General features: G+C 42.7%; 1 protein-coding gene across 5 annotated transcripts in view; it reads right to left on the bottom strand.

Annotated features, from left to right (window-relative positions):
* Positions 1-22,370, bottom strand: part of OBSCN (obscurin, cytoskeletal calmodulin and titin-interacting RhoGEF) — a 173,886-nt gene that overhangs the window by 51,301 nt on the left and 100,215 nt on the right. For 4 of the 5 annotated variants that reach the window (XM_086867180.1, XM_086867170.1, XM_086867200.1 and 1 more), the window contains 20 exons: positions 19,107-19,373; positions 16,669-16,941; positions 15,208-15,480; positions 13,179-13,466; positions 11,434-11,706; positions 9,073-10,428; positions 8,245-8,523; positions 7,731-7,809; positions 7,247-7,365; positions 6,199-6,396; positions 5,778-5,810; positions 5,591-5,689; positions 4,902-5,120; positions 4,146-4,212; positions 3,879-3,898; positions 3,449-3,577; positions 2,545-2,684; positions 1,968-2,168; positions 1,540-1,622; positions 791-964 (listed from right to left, as the gene is read on the bottom strand). In XM_086867180.1, coding sequence (XP_086723306.1) covers positions 791-964; positions 1,540-1,622; positions 1,968-2,168; positions 2,545-2,684; positions 3,449-3,577; positions 3,879-3,898; positions 4,146-4,212; positions 4,902-5,120; positions 5,591-5,689; positions 5,778-5,810; positions 6,199-6,396; positions 7,247-7,365; positions 7,731-7,809; positions 8,245-8,523; positions 9,073-10,428; positions 11,434-11,706; positions 13,179-13,466; positions 15,208-15,480; positions 16,669-16,941; positions 19,107-19,373 — 4,570 coding nt within the window. The remainder of the gene's footprint in view (positions 1-790; positions 965-1,539; positions 1,623-1,967; positions 2,169-2,544; positions 2,685-3,448; positions 3,578-3,878; positions 3,899-4,145; positions 4,213-4,901; positions 5,121-5,590; positions 5,690-5,777; positions 5,811-6,198; positions 6,397-7,246; positions 7,366-7,730; positions 7,810-8,244; positions 8,524-9,072; positions 10,429-11,433; positions 11,707-13,178; positions 13,467-15,207; positions 15,481-16,668; positions 16,942-19,106; positions 19,374-22,370) is intronic. The other variant, XM_086867184.1, reaches the window with a different exon arrangement.

Genomic DNA, 22,370 nt, shown 5'->3' on the forward strand with positions numbered 1-22,370 from the left:
TGGAATGAGGCTAAAACAGGACCCCAGCAGGCAGGCTGTGCATCAGGAGATGTCAGGTTAACACAGGTGAAAGGAAATGATGGGGGGAAAATGAGCATTAAACTTCTCAGTGCCTATTCTCCCAGCACAATGCCATTCCTCATAGCTGGGATGGGATGGAGGGACTTGGACAAGGGCCTGGAGGACAGGATGAGGGGGAATGGATTTAAACTGACAGAGGGTGGGATTAGATGGGATATTAGGAAGAAGTTCTTCCTTGTGACAGTGGGCAGGCCCTGGCACAGGGCCAGAGAAGCTGTGGCTGCCCCTGGATCCCTGGAAGTGTCCAAGGCCAGGCTGGATGGGGCTTGGAGCAGCCTGGGATAGTGGAAGGTGTCCTGAAATTCATGGATGCTGACATCAGTTTTACATGGATTAATATCTCTGTGAAGACACCACTGAAGTGCCTGTAAGAACTGGCTGCCTTTTTAACATAATTCACTGTTTCTCAGTTAAATTCACTTAAAAGAGTAAAAAATAAGCTGGACACAGGAAGCTTTGAAGCTCTGAAGGGGATTATGGAAGTCCTAACCCTGTGCTATGATTTAAGCCATGACAGCATTCACCCTCCTAAAAGGAGCATCAATTCCCTTGCACCTCAGCACTGCCAGTGCTCCACATCAGGAATGATAGTAAGAATAGTAATAATAATAACAGAAGTAATAATAATAATAATAATAATAATAATAATAATAATAATAATAGTAATGCCATTCTTTGGTATCCAATGAAGGCACTTGGGAATGCCCACCTGGAATGGAAGCGACCAATATCATCAATATTCCTGAAGATGGTGGATTTCTGACTGGCAACAGCTCCTGGCACACTGGGACAGGTCTCAGTGTACCTAAGGTGATGAGTCTGAAGGAACTGCAAATCTTGAATATAATCTTCCTCTGAGATCAGCAGCTCCTGAATGAGAACACTGAAGGGGAGACAGAGGGGAAGAAAGAAATCACAGAAAAATCATCACAATTGTCCTTGAGGGGCTTTTAGGCAGTAAAGTAGAGATTTATGATCAGAGGAACTGACTCCTGGGTGTGTTGAAAGTTCCCCTCTGGGGAGGGGGTGGGGGAGGAAGGGAGAGAGGGACGAACGGATGATGGAGGGATGGATGGAGGGATGGATGGAGGGATGGATGGAGGGATGGATGGATGGAGGGATGGATGGATGGATGGATGGATGGTGGATGGATGCATGGATGGATGATGGATGGATGGATGGATGGATGGATGGATGGATGGATGATGGATGGATGGATGGAATGATGGGTGGGTGGATGGATGGGTGGATGGATGGATGGAGCCAGTGGAAGTTGTCCCATCCCACGGGACTCAGTGACACTAGATAGTATTTAAGGTCCCTTCCAACCCAAACCATTCTAGGATTCTGTGATCTCGATTGCCTGGAATTTTCCTAGGCTGAAATCAATCACAAAACACAAATGGTTCAAAAGGTAGGAAAATTCAAAGGTGCAAATACCAAGTGACACAAGCTCACCTTAGCTTCCTTTTGTATTCATCTTCAGAAACAAACTCTCCAGGAAACTCTGGAATTTCCATGGTTCCCCACTCCGGTGACAACTACAATATTAGGAAAAAAAATTAAAACAATTCTTGGAAGTGGACAGTGCTTTTATCTATACGTACTGAGGAATATCTCTCATGTGTTCACAGTCATGTTTAGTTCAACAATTACTAAACCAGTGTGAAATTTTTTTTTTGTGCTGGAGAGTTTTTAGGTCTTTCCAATCCAGAAACCCCTGCACAAACCAGAAATTTTGTCTAATAAAAACATGAAAAAGTACAACCTTCTTCCAGACCCCTTCAACAACCTCCTCCTCCATCACTCCTTGCAAAAGGGATGGCTCTAAACTGCAACAGGAACAAGAAATTTTAAATGAGAAATAACCAAACATGATCAGTCACCTTTAATTTCTTGTCCAGGTAAGCTGGAGACACCCAACCCTGTCTCGAGGGACTTGATTTTGTGGGTTTAGTCCTGACCAGCCATTTCAGGGGATGAGCTGAATCCAGGACTTCCACATATTGTCCTTCCTTCAGGGTGATGGTCTCCTTGTCCGGCGCCGCGGGCACGTAGTCAGCAGTGACCATGTAGACATCAAAGATCTGCAGGCATGAGACTACAGTCACTTTGTGCTCTTCATTTCCCTCATGAAGAACTTCCCAACAACTCTGCCCAACTCTGTCCAAGGCCACAGAAAATCAGCTTCTGACTTTCTGAAGTTCAGCCGTGAAAGCAAGAGGTGCCAAGTTATGGGTATGTTTTGGCCATGTTGACTTGAAGGACTTGAAGGATCACAGGGTGAGCATCAGAATTTGACTCTCTGTGCTCTGTAGCACAGACACAACATTTAACCACGAAATACACCTACAAAATTGAATTACCTCACAAAAGAGGATGGAGATTGTTACACCATCATAGGTTGGCCATTCTAAGTTTAGTTTTCTCCTTGTGTCAAACTCGTCCATAAAGATATCATACCTCCCCTCTGGAATCCCCATCTTCAGATTCAGAGGAGGATTCCTGAGCAATGGATGAAGGTCTGGATCGTCCATGGCGAGGAGATGCAGAGGGAGTTCTTGACTCATCATCACTTTCAGCACCCGGTACTCTAAGTTTAGCTGAAAAGCAGAGCAACAGCAAAGTGTTAAATAAATATCCCCAGTTTAAACATGAACCAAACCTACCATAATTTTTCTTCTTCCTAGGAAGAGCATTCACAGTAATATTTAGTGTGATTTCCTGTTGATGTTTAGGATTAAATGAATAATTTGGATGTTCAAATCCAAATTCAAATCAAATTCAATCATGTATTATGGTGTTGCAGGCCTATTGCAGGTATTGCTGCTGCACTGCAAGAATATTTGTTTGGAGAGTTAATGCCTCTATTTTTGCTCCTAGTTAATTTTTTTCCTACAGGATAATCAGGGCAGACACAAACCAGAGTTTTTCATTCAACTCAACAAATCATTGGATTATTGCACAGCTGTGCACAGAGTTTTCAGCCTTAATTTGATTTTAAAATTCCACTGTGAGGTACAACGTGAAGATGTGGGAAGTACAGAAAACAGGATTGCTTTCTTATTTAGGAGTGATAAATACCTGAGGAATTAAAAATACCTAAGATATGCAAAATACACTTCTATTTTTACAATTTACTATAATAGCTTTTTTCTAGTCTAAAATTCCAGACTGAGATGTGCGGGTTGGATGGACTCCTACAAAAATTTCTTACCCCTAAGCATTGACAAATGTTCATTTGCTTATATAGAATGACTGTCTCAAAACCTGCTGCATAAATCTCATTTACAATTAAATGAAACCTAAAAAAAGAGATTGCTGTTTTTTCCTACCATAATTAAACTGTGTTTCCCAGATTCCTTACCCTGAGTTATTTTTGCAGATACCATTTCTGAGATACGTGAGGTGAGTTTCTGGAAGAACTCTTCTGAGCCAACATCAGCTAATGAAATAGGGCTTTTGGGCACACCTTCTCTGCCAGCTTCAAAGTCTCCTGGAAAAGAGAAAAATTGTTATTAAGCTGGCAGTGTCATTGAAAATTCATCTCTTTGAGTAATAAAACCTTCTGTGGAAGGACGGTTTAGTTTTCTTCCCTTCTCCTGTTTTTAAAACTGTGCTTGTTCTCAGTTCATCCAATAATTCAATCTTGAACAGCTAGCAGTCCTGAAAGGTTCCAACATTTCAGACAATTTCAAGAAAACTGGACAAAAATAATTGGATACATGAAATACATTGACAGTCTCAGCTGCAGGTAGGGAGGGCAGGAAGAAGAGAGAGAAAACAGCTTCTCTTACCTTCAGAAGACTGAATAGTTCTGTAAAAGAAAATAAAGCAGGGTTAAAAGTTACAATGAAATGTATATAAAAATATATACATATATATAATATAATAATAACAACAACAACACTAATAATAATAATAATAATAATAATAATAATAATAATAATAATAATAATAATAATAATATAAATAATATATAAAAATAAAATACTATAAAATGGGTAATAAGGAGACCCAAATGGGGAACATTCCCCCCTTCTCCTACACATCCAATCACTTACCCCAGTGTGGTCATGATGGCTTCTGACACCATCACACGCTCCTGGGTCAGGACTTCAGCCTCTTTCACTGCAAGATTTGGGTTTATCATTAGAAGACAGAAGGCACATAATGTCCTTTTTTAGGTATTTAATGCAGGCACATTTTCTAGATGTGGATTACTGGGAGCACTGCAGCAGCTCCTGACCTGGGATATATATTCCCATTCCTGTGATGGCAACAGTTTCCTTCTCTCCCTGTTCATGGAGAATATATAATTGCCCCATTTCTCCACACTGAAAGGCAGGATAATAGAAAAATGGAATTCTTCACAGCTCTGCCCCTGTTCCCAGTATGCATTTGTTTTTCCTCCATCTAATTGTGTTAAAAGAGGCCTTGGAAAGCTCTGCAGAAATCAAATAACTCTAATACAATCCAAAATACCTCAGCAGAGTGAAGCACTCCAGAAACTTTTTGAAAAGGTGACTTTTCCCAGTTACTTAACACTGACTTTCTTTAATTTGGTTGCTCCTTAGACTTGCCTTCTGTTTATACAGAGAAGATACTGCTATTAATACAAGACAGAGTCAAAAATCTGAAATATCATAGAAGTAAAGAGTGTAACCATTTGCAAGACAAGTGAAATCATGGCTGCTCTCTAGAAAACTCATTTTTTGGGGTGTGATTGGAAAATTTCCTAAACAGTTACACTTGTTTTTTTCCCTTAGGCACTGCATAAAAGGGAAATATAGAGTGTTTGTGCTGCAGCAAAGATTTACCATCTGCAACTTCCAGGTTGGCGGTGCAGATGGACTGGCCAGCCTGGTTGGTGGCAATGCATGTGTAAGCTCCACTGTACTTCTTCTTGACATCCAACAGGATCAGGCTGTGGTGCATGTTGGAACTGGCAAGTTTATAGCCAGGAGTGTCTGGTTTGATCCACAGGATGTCTTCTCGAGACTCTTCTTTCATCCAAGTGATTGTTGGCGGTGGATGTCCTAGAGGAAAATTGGTGCAATAAGCTTTAATCTTCCTATTTGTGTTCCTGCCTTAAAAATATGAGCCTTGCTGTGAAAAAAATGCTGTTTTGATCAATTTTCTGATACTTTCCCAACAATAACAGGCATAAAATGCAATAAAGGAGGATAAACCATTTTACAACATGCTCATAGAGATATTAAATCTTTCTGTAAAACCAAAATTTTCAATCACCAGACAGTTAATGGTCAACATGCACCATACTACAAAGTGTCATTATCCCCATTTTTACATACAGAAAAATGGAGGTGAAGAAAAACAAGATGCTTTACTGTCAGGTGTCTTTATAAGAAATGTAAGTTGGGAGCAGAATCCCAGACTTCAGATACAGGAAATGAGGTTACAATGACTTAGGGGCAGAGAGAAGAATGTGTTGTGAAGTTCCACATTTCAAGTGTTATTCAGAGAAATGAGGTATCTGCTCATTTACCTTCAACTTTCACAGATAATGTGATGCTTGCACCCTTTTTCACCTTCTTATTTGTAAATCTTTCAAGGAATCTTGGTGGTATCAGCTGCTCATGGGAATCTGGAAATAATATTATTGATGGAACAAAGTGAGTTTAGACTGAAAAATTGCTGGGGCTTCTGTTCTCACCTGCTGAGGCCTCTCTCACCTGTTTTTGATGGCTCTTCTTTCTCATAGGGATCTGGAACACAAGGAGAAAACACAACATGACAAATACAAATAAGTGTCGATCCAGGAGCTGCACAAAAAAGCTCCCAAAGTGACTCCAGTGGAGATTTTACACAGAAATATTTGTGTGATTTGTAAGAGTCCCTAAGTTTTAATGAAATGAGGTTTTAAGGTTAATGAGGATGGACAAGAATAAAATACCTGTTCACGAGACAACAGTCAGACCACAGAGAAGTGGCATCATCATCCTCTTAAACAGCAAATTTATAGGTGAACCAAGAGTAAGTAACATCATCTTTTACCTACAGACTTCCCCACCTCACCTGAGTTACCATGGGAGGTTTCCTCAGTAAAAGAATGTTAAGAGCCTCTGGAAGAGCCCAAAATAGAGCAACACCCACCTTTGACTACCAGCCTGGCTGAGGAATACGCAGAGCCAGCAGAGTTGATGACAAATATCAAGTACTGGCCAGCGTCTGCTTTGGTGACGTCGCGGATTTCCAGGGAATGGAATTCCTGCCTGTCAGTCTTGAGAATACGATCCGAGGCCTTTAGGGGCTGCCCATTTTTGAACCAGTAGAGACGAGGCTGAGGGTACCCTGTGAGGAGTAGTTACAGACACAGAGAACAAAATTCATTGGCAAAACTGATTTGGGAGAATCTCCAATCTGACGGATCCTCTGCTGTTTCAAGGGTTTAACAAGGCTCCCGTTTCAAGGGTTTCAACAATTAGGAATGCTTATAAATGCATTAAATTCAATTTGTCTCTTAAAATTCCTTCCTGTCTCCTCAGTTTCTGGCACTCCCCATATTGTCTTCATGTTCAAATGCCCTGGAGGTTGAAAAATCAGCACTTGGGTCGGACTTGAAATGTTCACAAAGAGAAATGTTGAAGCCAAATGCATTCCCATAATTTTTATAGACAGCAACAGGAGAAAACAGGAAAATCCCTACCTCTCCCTACTAGAGTCAACACCAGGGTGAAGTTTTTGCAGTTTTTACATTGTAGGAGCAATGGGAAAATGGAGGAAGGCAAGCCCATGACTGTTTCATTTATTGAAGAGAATGAAGGAGACTGACTTAATTTTTATTAATGCTATTATGATTATTACTAATAAATTATACTAGATATAGTTATTTATGTTATATAAATATATGAAATATATAATGATAATTATTAATAGTGATAATGATAATGTTGAGATCATTATTCCTTGTTGCTCCTGTGCTCAGAGAAATCCAGAATTCAGTTTTAAAAAGCATGTGCCTGTCATTATGCCTGGATATATGGACACAAAATGAGGCACTTAATCTGAGTCTGCTCCAACAGTCCCTGTTCAGTGCTCAGCCCAGCGTCACGGCTGCAGAAGAGCACCTTAGAAAACCTTGTCCAGCACTTCAACCTGATATCAGACCTGGAAAACTGACAATACCGTGGGATCCACTCACCTTTCACCTTCAGGTGAAATTTAGCCAGTGATGCTCCAGGTGCCACATGAATATCATGAAGCTCATCAAAGATCTGGGGCAGCTGCTCCTCCTCAGTGGTGGATTCTTCCTGTTCCCGGCTAAGCAGCAATTGGAATTAGAAAGAAAAAAATCAGGGTGCCAGGTGAGAGTTAGGAATCAGAAAGACATATTTTAGGTAAATTCAGTCTGTGGGTTTTGGCATCGTGAGAACAGACTCAGCACCATCTGACTTTAAAAGCAACAGAGTGATTCCTTGAGGAAATACCCCAGCTTGCCTGAAGGCTCCAGAGCAAGTCTGCCCATGGCAAATGTGCAGCTGTTGCAGTTATTGCATCTCAACTGGGCTGGATGCTCCTTTATGGCATTAACCTGGCCCTGCTCAACACACCAAACCCAGCCCTGACATAAATACACAGATTGATCTCACCGAGTCAGAGGTTAGAGACAGAGTTCCATATTTTACCTTGAAATATATTCCTTGGCACTGTAGTAAGATGATGTCTCTGTTGCATCTGCTGCTGTCTCATAGTCTGTGCTGGTCACTGTTAAATGGAAAAAGACAGGTCTTGAATAATCTGAGCTTTGAAACTACTTTTCTTCCTTGAATAATTCTTACTGATTTTAGTCCCCTTACTAATTTGAGTAAAAATTACTCAAATTAGTAAGGGAACTAAAATCAGTAATTATGTTGTACTGCAGCAGGATCCCACACATCCCTTATTATGTGTTATTATGTGTTATTATCCTTATTATTATTATGGAAAACACCTCTGTTGACCCCAAAAGCTTTGCTCTGAACCTTGCCGTGGACTTGGCAAAACCCAGCTGAACCCAAGAGGTTTGAAAGTGAAAATTTTGTGGCCAAAACATTGTTCTTTAAAATGTAAATGTTGCTTTCCTTGGGAAAAAAAAAAATAAAAAAAAAGGTCTCAGTGGAAGTCCTTTTCTTGTTTTCCTACAGTGATTTTCAGACTTACAGTCCACACGGAGCTCAGCCTTGGTTGAAGCCACCCCCATGCTGTTCTCAGCGAGGCACCGGTAGACGCCCATGTCTGTGGGGACCACGGCGGTGATGATCAGCTGGTGACACCCCTCCTGGTCCTCGTTGATCATGTAGTGATCGTTTTCTTCAATAGCTTTGCCATCCTTGAACCAGCGAACCGTGGGCAGGGGTTTGCCAATGACGATGCAGTCAAAGCTCACTGGGTACCCATCCTGGACCTCTTGGTTTTGGAGCTCGGTCATGAACATGGGGGCTAAAGTTGGGGTGGTTGGAGAGAAGAAAGAAAAGTTTGGTTTTAATCTAAAGATATATTTTAGGCCCCTGCTAGTCTGACTTTTGGTTTCCAGGTTTTTAATTCTCTAGAAGAGTCAAGAAACTCCCTAGCACTATGAAGATATTCCATCAGCACAGCAATGCCACAGCTGCCAATTATATATTGTCTCTGCTCCTCTCCTTGCCAAATGTCTTGTCTTTCTCAGAACCATTCTAAAAACCTACATAATCCACTTAAGGACAATAATCATGGTATTTTTGGTCACGTTGTAGTAGGTGGCATTTCTGGCATGAAAAGGGGCTTCACAGATAAGTCAATACATTGCGATCCCCCCACCCATGTGCCTCCCCTCTCTCAAAATGAAAAAGAATAAAAAAGTCATTATTTTTTCTAAAAGTGCAAAGCTTTGATAAAAAATCCTGCACCAAATTAAAAAAAAATATTAAATTGCTTAAGAGTGGAAAAAATGATATTGTCACCTGTTGCTACCGTCTTTTCTAAGGAATAAGCACGGTTTGCTTCCCCTACCTGTGTCAGAAGTCAGCAAAGGTGGTGGAGGTCTTGCTACCGGAGGTGCAAACTTCCCAAAGGTGGGAGGTGATGCCTTCCCAATGCGCAATTCAATTTTTTTGGGGCCTTGTTCTAAGATGCTGATCTCCACAGGAATTCCCAGAGCACCAAACATCTCTCTGAACCGTGTGGCGGCTGATTTGGCCTCAGACATGACTTCAAACTTGATGTAGATGTACTGGTCATCCTCACGGTACGTCTGGTGGTCAACCACGTCAATGTCCCCTTCGTCTGCGCTGACAAAGAGCTCTTCCTCCACATCAGAGATCTCCGTGGAGATCTTGGCCCTGAAGAGCCTGTGGAGTCTCCTTCCTGCTTTTCGGAAAGCATCATCCAACTCGCTGCCAGACGAGCTCTCTGTCTCACTGTCAGTGCTCTGCTTACTCCTCTTCTCCTTAGGAAGAACTTGGGGTTCCTGAGTGCCAACCACCACCTTTGCGCTGTGTGAGACCTTGCCAAACTTATTGGATGCCTCGCAGGTGTATTTACCGGCATCCTTCCTGTCCAGGCCAGCGATAATCAAGGAGCAGGTGCCATCACTGTAGCTGTCTATGTGGTAGTAACGACCATCCGAGAGCTCCTTCCCGTCTTTCAGCCACCGGACGTTCATGTCGGTTTTGCTGTGGGCCACACACTCCAGGTGCAGGGTGCTTCCAGGCTCTCCAGAGAAGTCTTTGAAGGTCTCAGTAAACACTGGGCACTCCTGCTGCTTGATCTCTTTTCTGACTTTGTAGCCTTTGAAAGCAGCTTGGATCTTCACAGCCGCCTTGTTCATGGAGGGATCATTTAAATCTGGAAGCTCTGGTTCAGCTGGCTGAGCAGCCGTGGTGGCCACAGTGGTCTCCACAGTGGATGTCTCCCACTGTTTCCATAATTTTTCTGTGGAGGTGGACTGAACCTTGCTGGTAACACTGATGCTCTTCTTCCCAGCTTTCTTGAGGTAGTTTACTAGGGAAGGAGTCCCAGCTCTAGACTCATCATCAGAGCTTGTGAAAGAGAAATCTGCCTCTCCTGTCCTGGCCAGCTCGTCACATGTGGAGTACTCCTCCGAGTAGTAGTGAGACATCTCTGCTTCCTCCTTCCTCAGCTTCTGGAGCTTCTCATCCTCCTCAGGCACCTCGCTGATGGAATCCAAGGTGGGCTCCCGGCTCATACGACGTTTCTTGGCCAGGGCTTCCCACAGGAGGTGAAGATCTCCCTCCTGGGCAGCTTCAGGGGGCAGGCTGGGCTGGATGTGTCCATCCACCAGCTCCTCAGCCCGGCTGGCAGGGGGAGCTTCCCTGGCAATCTCCTTCAGCATCGACACTGTGGGAACTGCAGGGAATTAAACAGATGAGAAGTTCAATATCTGAGTTTTGATAAAGCACATGGAAACATCCTACAGGAGAACCTCAGTGGCATTTAACTAAGCATGATATTGAGAACAAAACGGGAATTTATGGAATCACAGGATGGGGAAGGTTGGAAGGGACCACTGGATATCATCTAGTTCAACCTCCCTGCTCAAGCACAGTCTCCTAGATCACATTATTCAGCATCCAGATAGATTTTAAATATCTCCAGAGAAAGAGACCCTCTCTGGGAAGTTAATCTGATCCTGGTGAACTTGTCCTAGCTGACCACGCATTGAGGAGGAGGATGGACCACACCACTTTCAGAAGATGTGTCCAACCTCAACAATCCTGTGGTTCTATGCACGCACTTAAAACATTACCAAACAACAGGGTGTTTTTTATTCCTTGCACATTTGAACCAAATAAATAGATTTCTGCCCTTTTTAATGTTGCAGTTGATGGACTGGTGGTTAAGATTGCCTGTGGAGCCTGGAAAGCTATCCAGGCTCATCCTATCTCCCAGAAATACAGAGCTTCCCTGTCTGACCTGAACAGATCTCCAGTGGCTCTCCTGAGAGCTGAGACTCCCATCTCACATGGACACACCTGCCTGGTTGGATGTGCCTAAGTATGAAGGTGTCTGGTTCACACTCACACGACTCTACATGTTGCCCAGTCCCTTTTGAGATGCTCCAGGTTGTCTGGAACATTCACAGAATACCCTAAAGCATCTCAAAAGGCACCAAAAATTCATGTAGAGACAATAATGTCACACTTTAAATATCTGTCTCCAGAAACTCTAATCTAGGCAACCCAAAACTGTTTGGGATGCAGGAACATATTGGACAGTGCCAAACAGGAAAATAACAATTCCTTTTGGATTGTTATGATAGGTTGTAAAAGAAAATTAATTCCAGTCCCAGCTGTGGAGATGCCCCTGGATGTCCATACCAGACCCGATTTAACATCCCAGCAATGCACACACCTTCGAGACACAGGCTGGCAACAGATTTGACTTCTGGAGATGCCATGCAGGTGTAGCTGTCCTGATCCTCAGGTTTAAATCCATGGATAATGAGTATCTGCTTCGTTCCATCAGAGAGGATCTCGTACCTCCCTCCAGCTTTTATTTGTTCTTTTCCCTTGAACCAAGTCACTTTCTCCTGGGTTTTACTTGACAATGTGCACTCCAGGCGAGCCACTCCCCCTTCTGAGACAGATCCTCCCATCAAAGGTTGGGTGACTGTAACTGGAGGCTCTGCAATTACAAAAATAAAGTGAATTAACACAAAGAACAGATTATCTGGCTTTAAGGCACTCCACTCCATAAAATATCCAAGCATCCCACCCATCATTTACAGATTTTTCAGCTGTTGTAGACAACAAAATGGAAAAAAAAATAAAAATTAAACGACTGGCAGCATCCAAAGTGTGCACATCCAAAGATAATATCAAAACAACTTTCCAAGCTCTCCCAGTGTTTAAACTAGCTACAGCTAAACATATACATGCAGAATGCGTTGCATTTTCCACATTCCTGTGTTTCTTTGCTGGTCTTCCTCTACCCATCACCAGTATAAAGGAAGTTCTACAGATTTCTAGATCTTAAATGTTTAGAAGCGAAGGAGTTGTGATGTGAGACAAAAAAGAAACCATAAATAAAATGAAAAGAGCTTATTCGAAGTGGCATTCATCTCTGCCTTGAAATAAAAAAAAAAGGTATATATATATATATATATGCTACCTTAGGAAGAGTGAAAATTATCAAAAGGCATATATAATTTATAACCAAAAATTCTCTGCATCTTCTTTACTTTGGAAGGGGGTCAACCAACAGAATGCTCTTTGTACAACCATGATAACTCAAAGAAAAACACGTTAAACTCAGAGATGTTGACTGGCTTGTAAAAGACAGTGCTGGGTTCCCAAAAGCAGCACATCCCTCAAGGTTACCTTCCTCTCTGCAAATTTCACCAGGGTGAGTGGATTGTGCCCAAAAAGCCTTGGGTTTGTTCATCAGGGTCCAGCACTGGCAGCAGTTATTGTTGCAAAAAAAAATGTCACTGTGTGCCTTAACCTCAAGAAAAAGAGCAATTTTTTAATCACTATACTCATTTTGAGGAATTTAGATGAGTGATACCAGGGAAAGAGTTGCAAGAAAAGAAAGACTGAGAGAAAGACTCCCCATCCCACTGTAGCTTCCAAAGTTTCACCATCACAGCAAAGGAACTGCATCCTCCACCCTTTCTTTGTGGGGATTCTTGAAAAAGACATGAAAAACATAAAAAAGGAGAAAGATTGGCGAAGAAGACAACACTGCCCACCCATGGTCACGGTCTTGGTTACCCCAAACACATTCCAGCATGCCCTTTTTCTGTCATTCCATCCTAACTCCACCAAAAAAGACACTCATGGTGACCAGCCAACACATGGATGCAGTGCAAGAAACCCATGGTGGCGAGCCAGCACAAGGATGATGCAGTGCAGGCTGCAAGACAGCTGGATGCAGTTTGGAAGAAATCACTGCTGAGTGCTAAAAACACAGCAGGTTTTGTTCACAGCAGCCCAGGACTTTTTTATCCCAAGCTCTTCCTCCTCTGTTGTGTTGGCAGCCAAGCACTGAAAGATATTGCCCTGGGAGATGCCTGGAATGGGTGAAGCAGGCATGCCATGCAATTGGAGGGTCTGCAGGAGCTTGCAGTCCTCCCTGGAGCCTGTGTCCATCCTCACCTAACCGCACCATCTGGGGGAAGTGCACCGCCTCGCTGGCCCCAGCTTTATTTACGGCTGACACTCGGAATCTGTAGGGTTCCCCCGGAGCCAGGCCATCCACGGTGAGCTCTGTGTTCTGGATGAGACCCTCGCTGCAGGACTGCCAGCCAACACCCGCGATTTTCCTCTCCACCTTGTAGCCCAGGATGTCCTGGCTGCCGTCACCCAGCGGTTTGTGCCAAGACAGAGTGACAGAGTGGCTGCTCTGACTGAGAACTTCTGGCTCTTCAGGGGGCTCGGGGAGGGCTGGGGGCACAACAGAGGTCCCATGATGTACCATGTGAGCAGAAACACTTCGTCCTAAAACACCCAAGAGCCTGCTACAAGCCACGAGGAAGGAAGGGCAATGGACTGAGTATTCTCCTTGTTGTAAAGTTGAGTGTGAAGTCATCATGAAGTCAAAACCAGGAGTTTCAGCACACCACTGATTTATCCTTGTCTGCCCTGATTTATGCTGCCAGTGACAAACATTCATTTTCCAGCTCTCATCTCACGTAATTAATGTCTTGTATCGTCTTTGTCCCACAAAATAAAGATAACCCTATGCCGTCCACATTTTCAAGGAATTTAACTGAAAATTTCAAGCACATTTGAGCCTTGTGTTTATTTTAGATCTGGCCTTAATTAAAATCAGGTTATTATGGGACTAAAGAATAACTCAAATATTTTAATAATGAGTCACTCCACTTTTGTGTAATTGCAGTATCTGTCACAGCATCAGGCAAAACCAAACAAACAAATAAATATGTGATGGGAATGATCTGGTGTCCTGCTGTCCATGATCATAGAATGGTCTGGGTTGGGACCTTGAAGGTCACCTAATTCCAATCCCTACACTCAGTACACTGGAAAATGTTCCTTGCTTACATTACACTTTGGCCTTAAAGATGGAAATAGTTCTTTCAGTCTTGAGTTCAAGACAATGACAATGTAAATGACCTGCCATGATATACCAGTCCAAAGAACTAAAGGCAAATATGTTCAACAGCCAGTTCTTTAACTCTGGACACCACAGAACAACATAAAATCTTTTCTCTTTTGTCAGGCAAATTTCATACAGAAAAATCTGTCAACAGGAAGAGCATTATGTTTTTATTTTGAAGTTCATTAAATATAAGTACCCAAAATTAGAAAAAGCTGATTTAAATCCATCAAACTTTTTTTTGTTTTTTTAATTGTGGTGGAAATGACTGGAATATGTAACCGAGATCCCTTGTCTCAGAAATCATTAGACAGAGACTGGTTGTAGTAATTTAAAGTATAGATGGTCCATCAGTGACTTTTTAACATCTCAGCTACAGCTAAAATACACTTAATTATCTCATAACCACCACTGGGATGGTGCTGTGTGACCACTGCTGGGTGACCCACTTGTCCCACTGCAGGAAGGAGTCAGATCCTGGCTGCTGAAATGGACACTGATATGTCATTATCCAACCTGCTCCACGAGGGAATTAGGGAATTATCATCTTCCCTACTTAACTATTAACTCTTGTGTCTCTGGAGCAGAAGGTGTGTGCTTCATGGCTGTCCCAACCTGAAAGTTTTAACATGCTACTCATTAACCTGGAGAACTGCTTGCCCTGCACCTGAGCTGATTAGCAGATTTCAAAGATTCCTCTGCTGTCCTGGATCATTTTTCCACGTGGACCCTAGCTCAGCTCCCTCCTGTGTCCACGTTTGCTGAGAGTGAAGCTGAACTCTGAGAATACTGATTTTTGTTTATGTCACATTTTTCAAAAGACTGCAGCTAAAGAAAGTTGGGGAGCATCTCTACCATCACTAGCCTGACACATTTTTCTTCTGATGAGGTGGATTACTTCTGGTCAAAGAACAAGTTGCCAGTAGTGTCTTCTCAGCCTAAGAACACTGTTTTGGGACATGTGAGGCAAAGTGGAAAGAATCAGCACAGAGATTGGGAAATTCAGTGTTGCAGCTCGAAGTCTGAGATTTTGAATGTCCCTGGGCTGGAACAACACACACTTACCTATCACAGAAAGCTTGGCTGATGAAATGGCCTCCCTGGAAGCAAATGTCACCTCTCCAGAATGATGAAGTTGGGCTTTTTTCAGAATGAGTTTGTATTTGTTTCCATCTGCTTGTACCTCCCAGTCCTCACCCGACTGGATCTCTGTGTCATTACTGTACCAGGACACTTCGTTAACTGGCACAGCTTCACTCAGGACACAGCTAAATGTTGCTTTTTGCCCCAGAGACACTTCCACATCCGTGAGGGGCTGCAAGAACTGCAGGCGCCACCCTGTAGATTAAAATCAGTGATCAAGCCCTCAGTTACAGAAAAAATCAAGAGATTTTGTGAATATTTGTGCTGAAGTTCTGAACAGCCAGGCCTTGGAGAGCAAGGAGACCATTAAAAAGTTTATGTATGTTGCTAGAACAGAAGGTTTGGAATCACAGAGGGTTTGGGAGGGACTTTAAAACTCATCTTGTTGCACCCCTGCCTTGGGCAGGGACACCATCCACCAGATCAGGTTGCTCCAAGCCCCATTTAATCTGTGAGTGGGGAACAAACTCTGCTTTTGTACTCTTAGTTTCTTGTACAGAAAGGTGTTCTGGACCCCACTGGGTTCTCCAGCAATAGCATAAAGCAAAAAGATACTGAGATAATATTGCAGCTGATAAAACCCTCCTCTAGGAAGTCCTGAAGTGCCTATAAACACAACCAAACTCATCAAAATCATGACAGCTCAGTTATTTGCTGCTAACTCAGTGCCAAGTGGTGCTGCTTATAAACTGTGTCACGTCCTACAGAACAAGGAAATGAGGAAATTTGTAAAGCATCATCCATTTAGGGGTGAGAGAATTGGATTTTTTCACATTTTTGTTTTTCAGGGAAAACAAAAGGCTTTGGGATGATCTAATTTGTACCTTCCAGTATGTGAAGGGAGCCAACAAGAAAGATGGAGAGGGACTTTTTGTGAGAGCATGGAGTGACAGGACAAGGGGGAATGGATTCAGATGGACAGAGAATAGATTTACATGAGATATTAGGAAGAAATTCATCCCTGTGAGGGTGGGGAGGCCCTGGCACAGGGTGCCCAGAGCAGCTGTGGCTGTCCCTGGGTCCCTGGAAGTGTCCAAGGCCAGGTTGGACAGGGCTTGAAGCAAGCTGGGATAGTGGAAAGTGTCCCTGCCATGGCAGGGGTTGGCACTGGATGATCTTTAAGGTCCCCTCCAACCCAATAATTCTGTGATTCTGTGGTTTACTGGTGGGCTTGGCAGACTTGGGTTAAAGATTGGACTTGATCATCTCAGAGATCTTTCCCAAGCTGAATGATTCTATGATTTATTGTGTGGGAAGAACATTTAGGTAAGAGACAAACAACAAATGCAACTTTTCCTTGCTTCTACTCATCCTATTTTCCTTGCTTCTTTCCCCTTTCCAGCCAGAAATTGAAGATTTCCCCTGCCCAAGCACCTGAGTTACCTTTCACTGTGAGGAAGGCTGAGGTCACTGCATCGCTGCACATGAAAGTCACCCTGCAGCTGTCCTGGGGAGTTAAATTCTTCAGCAGCAGGATGTGCCTGAGCCCATTTTCAAAGTAAACCATCTCAGTGTTTTCTGTGGTTTTGGCAGGTTCATCATCAATCAGCCAGTTGTAATTGTAGGTCTCAGGCTTGGAGAGGTAACACTCGAACAAGGCCTCCCCTCCTTCCACGGCCTCCACGTTCTCCAAGCCCTGCACAATGCTGTTCTTGGCTAGAAAAGAAGGACAATTAACATTATTAATTATTTGTCCATATATCTCTGAATATTAGCAAGCCTCAGAGCACTGGATGATTCCCACTGCTGCAAAGCTGACAGAAAAATGTGGATGTGATAAACTGTGCTCGTAGGTTTAATTGATTGCAACCACACTTTCACAAAATATTATGGTAAAAAGATTTAAAGACAGTTTAAATGCAATGGTAAAACCTCTAGAACCTCCAGCATTTCACCCAGCTTACCTCAAAAAAACTGACTGTTTTTTTTAAATAAAGGAAAAAAAATGGTCATATCTGTATGAATCAGGCCAATAATCAATAGGAGGGCATAGCTCAGGAAGATAAAGTATAACCAAATTCCTTTTGTCCTATGACAGGAAATGTTTCCCAAAGATCTCCTAAACAGCTTACTACTTTTCTTGCAAAGCAAATGTAAGAGAATATTATGGCTGGCAAAGCTATAGTGACAACTATCTGAGCTAATTCTGCCTCAAGAAAACACACAAAGAGTCAAAATCTCTATCAAGATTACTTTGAACAGTAAATTTCTGAATTATTATAAAAGCTCTGTGACATTGATGTTTATTTTCCCATGCTGTGTGGTGAGTTGTTGGGTCAGAGACATGCACAAACCTCCACACTCCAGTCATGCATCAGTTGGCACCTGGACAGAAACAATTAGCTCAGTGCCAAATTAAAGGTGGGCTGGTGAATATGGGTGTAATTCACATTGCTACAGGGTCAAATGACATGCACAAGGGTGGGGACCCACGGTTGAGTAAACACAGTTTACACAAATGCCATAAAACCATCAGCATGATTTGTGTTATAAACCAAGACATCCCTGTTTAGATTTCTACAGATCATCTAGAACTGTGCTCAGCAAAAAATAAATAATAAAAAAAATTAGTAAAAATAAATAAAATGTTAAAAAACCTCCAAACTGAGCAATTTGTTTAATGGTAAAAACAAACAAACAAACATACCCAAAAAAAAGCACAAGCTACCAGATATTTATTAACTTATTACTAATAAAAAGGTGCCCAGAGATGTTTTGTGTGATCTCCACATCCCTGGAAGTGCCCAAGGCCAGGCTGGACAGGGCTTGGAGCAACCTGGGAGAGTGGAAGGTGTCCCTGTCCATGGCAGGGGGTTGCAACTACCTGACCTTTAAGGTCTTTTCCAACCCAAACTATTCTGGGCTTCTATAATACTAAAAAAAAAAATAATAAAATATTAATTTTATAATTGGAGAATATATAATGTTCATTAGAACAACACAAATTATTTATCTGTGTGCTTTGGAAGTGCTGATTTCCCTAATTATGGAAAGCAGCCAATTGCTAACCCTACCACCTGTGGGATGCTTTTAGATTATGTTCATTACTATCTTTTTAAATCCCTACGGTGGAAAGTGTTTATCAACGTAGAAAACATTAAAATAAATAACACCATGTTCCTTGGCACTAACAACCAGCTCCAGTTAAGCAAGAAGGCAAAATAGCCAAAAATATTCGGAAATCAGAACCTGCTGTTGCTGATCACACCAATTCACTCGGTAACCAAACCCAGGAATTCCATATGCAGCAAAAAAAATAAGAAATTTCCATGTAAAATCCTAACTTTTTGTTAATTTTTGTATATATTGCTCCTCAGACTCTCCATAAATTTGAGTGCTGAGTGAGGAGGTAATTCCTGAGGGATCACTATTTGAAATAGATAAATTACCAAGATCCTTTACTCAGCAAAATAAAATTTAATTCCACACAAACCATTAGTTACTGGTTTTATGTCACATCGTAAAAAGTGCTCTTTAACAGCAAAATAGTATTCATATTATTCCTTTTCCCCAATAATACCAACCTGTGATTTTACAACAATTCAGCAGGACACATCCCATCACACCAACATTCCAGCTCACTGCAGAAGAGGTGGAATGGCTAAGTGGTGTAATGAGTGTTAATTAAAAATACGACAGTGCTGCAGTTTCATCTTCAATTCCCATTATCCCCCAATTATTTTTATCCTCATTTTCAGTACTGGAGTGAACACCAAGAGCAGGTATCTGATGTGTCCCTTATTGCAAAGCCTTGCCATGACTTTTCTACCTCTTTTATTTGGAACCCAGGGTAGTCTTCCTCTCTGGCTGGAAGACCTCACCTTGAACATCAAGTGTAGCCATCACTTTAATGCCTTCAGCTTCACAAGAATAGATGCCAGTGTCTTCTGGGACCGTGGGGTTAATTTTTAGCATGCTCACATTCCAGTCCTGATCGATAATCACTCGCTGCCCATCTGCATGTATTTCCTGATCATTTTTCTTCCAGATGGCGTGCACTGGCCTAGAATATTGGCATATGAACTCTGCTGGGCCATCTTCATCAACAGTTATGTCCTGCATGGGACTGACCACTTCAATGGTGGGATCTGTTAACCAACACGTCAGGAAGGACATGCATTAGTGGATCCCCATGGAAATCACCCCTTGGAGGGATTTTGCCAAGCACAGAGCTCGTGGGGAGCAAGCAGAGTGACAGTGCAAGCAGGGAGCTGCTGGGCACGCTGGGGATTAGCAGTTTAGTCTGTGCCTGTGTCAGCATCAAGCAGGATGGAAGCCAGGCTGGTGCATTAGAACATGACTGTTACACTGGGAAATGGGCCACCAGGAATTAAGGCTTGTGCTGGGACAGTCCTGAATTTGGACTGCTAGCTTAGTGTTTCTCCCAGTGTTTCTTTGGTCTTCCAGGCTGGGAAGCACTGGATATGAAACTTTTCTGCTTCCTGAATGTGAAGCAGAATGTGATGCAGAGGACTGCAGTGAGTGGTTCCCTGCAACTCTCAACCTCACAGAGCAATGGGAAAACACCACAAACTCTACTGGGAGCTCCTTGTGTGACTAAAATATAACTACTCATCAGAAAGAAACACAGTCCTCAAATGCAGACACTCATTCCTGTCCTGGGGTGTTCTTGGCTGTCAGAAGTCACGTGAGGAGCAAGTATCCAGGGCAACTGTGACAAAAAAAGGGCACTACACAGAAGCAGATGAATATTATTTTGATTATTCTTATGTTCCTCTGCAGCAGACAAATTGGAGAAAAACAATAGGATTTCTTTTACAGTATTTTATCTAAAGATCATAAACCATTGACATCTCAGACTGGGAGCCCAGGAAATGCTGAGAAGAGCTGGATATGCAGCTCCTCTGAAGAAGATGAGATCCATGAGGCTGCTTTTAAACACTTTTTAAAACACTAGTTCTGCTTCTTGTGAGGCAGCTGTAAGGCACAGTAGATATATCTGACCTAAAATACTGCGAGCTTCCAAAGCACCCAAGAGTCCCTCTTGAGATGTCAGACTGGACCATCCATCTACAACACAATGTGCAGGTCAAAAGGAAAAAAAATCTCAATGCAGTTTGAAAATGGAAGTCTCTCTGAAACATCATTCTCAGCAAAATTATGTCAACTTAAAAAAAAAAAAAAAAAAGATAGGGCTACAAAGGGACATAAACAGATGACAATCAGAGAAAACAATCAGAGAACTTCAGGAGCTGGACACGATGATCCTTGAGGAACTGTTCCACCTCAGGACATTCAGAGATTCTATGATTCTATACTCTTCAAGCAGTTGTTCTGCTCACGAGCCAGCTGGAATAACCCACACAGGATCTCTGTCTGGAATGCTCCTCTTGAAAATGCTGCAGCAAGCTGAGGGTTTGGGATGCTCCTGGCAGACCTTGGGGAGCAAGGAGGGCTTTGCAAATATCATTTGGAAACTTGTTGCAAGGCTTGATCCCACTCACTAAGGTTCCCTGGCCACTCTGAGCGTCTGCCAAGTGTGTTTATAGAGAGGAGGCCTCCATGGATGACCTTGGAGATGTTTTGCTGACTGAAGAAACAAGCAGGTGTCTGTGCAGCTGGGGAGCACAGCCCCATCCTCTTCCATAAGATGTAGAAATGTGTTGCTCACTGCAAATATCACCTGTGGTACTGGAGAAGGTCCTGGTTCCGCTGTGCCCTTGCTGTTGGCCAGGGCAAGGGCTCTGGTGGCCCTGTTCACCTGTGCAGGAGCTCTCTGGGACTTAGGAGCCAACGTCTGCCCCGGAACCCGCAATTCTCACCTGCCCAGAGGAGCTAGAAAACGGCAGCAGCTCCTTCACCCTTTCTAATTCTCCCCCCATCCTCTGTGAACCATCACTCCAGGCTGTGGAATGAATGCAGTTGTAGGGCAATGATGTGGTGAAGGCCCAGCATGAAAAGCTGAGATCTCACTTTTTACAGAATAAATCCAATTACCAACACGCCTAAAACTGAGAGAATGAGGCACATGGAACAAAGTCAACTTGCTCCTCGATGAAGAGCAAGACATGGATGGCTTGATAGACTGAAATATATTCCAAACAGAGATTTATGTTTAAATTTCTGGACAAAATAAAGTGTACAAAATTGTCAATACAAGGATGGTTGGAATTCTACAAGTCTTTCACTTTTGTAAGGAATCAAGTGTTACTGAGCACAGTGTAACTGGGGTTATCCCAGTCCTGTTATAGAACACTGCTACTGAGATTCAGGTTTGCAATTCAGGAATCTTGGCTTCATGGAAGCACAAAATATCCACATACATGTGTGTACCTGCACCAGCTGTGGGTTGGACTGGATGATCTCCAGAGATTTCTTCCAAAATCAATGATGCTGTGATTCCATGAAATGGAAATTTCTCAGGAGCCCTTTCATTCACTGAGCAGAACACCTAACAAGGCATTTACATTAACAATTACTTAATTTAATTTATGTTCTAGGCCCACTGGAATTCTTTGTCTGGAGAGCTCAGAACCTGGTTGTGCCTCTGAAAATGGAAGCAAACTGGCACAGGACTCATAGGGTCTGTGCACTGTGTTGTCACTGCATCATTCTATATCATGAAGAAGTGATTTTGCATTTTATCTTTGCAGAGAACCAAATTTCCTGAATGTACAAGAGACACATGACGCAGAGAAGGAGACATCAACCACTGACTACAATTCCATATCGTGGATCATTCCTGTTATGGCCCAGTTATAGCACAGGAGTACATTTGAATATAGATTTTTTAAGCCTTTTTATCTCCATATATGTCCCTTTTTCCAAGCAGGGCATAAGCCTTAATTTTGCCTGAAAAATAGCAGATCTTCCCCATGGCTATAAAAGGACTGGGTGGGAAGGAGCTTGCTTTATCAGGTCTGGAGCTCAGTGTTATTTGCAGCTTTTGGCTACCCTTACCAAATGGGAAAAATATTTATTCAACAGACCAGAAAGATTTGCCAGTGCAGGGATGAGCTTTCAAAAGAGAGGCACATTTTGTCTCTGTGTCACTGGAATGTCACACACCTGTTGGTTTCCAGGAACAGCCCCAAATCCCGTCCTGGGAACATGCTGAGCCCAGC

This window comes from Cyanistes caeruleus, chromosome 1, assembly GCF_971803275.1.
Source record: "Cyanistes caeruleus chromosome 1, bCyaCae1.hap1.1, whole genome shotgun sequence".
NCBI classification, from domain to species: Eukaryota; Metazoa; Chordata; class Aves; order Passeriformes; family Paridae; genus Cyanistes; species Cyanistes caeruleus.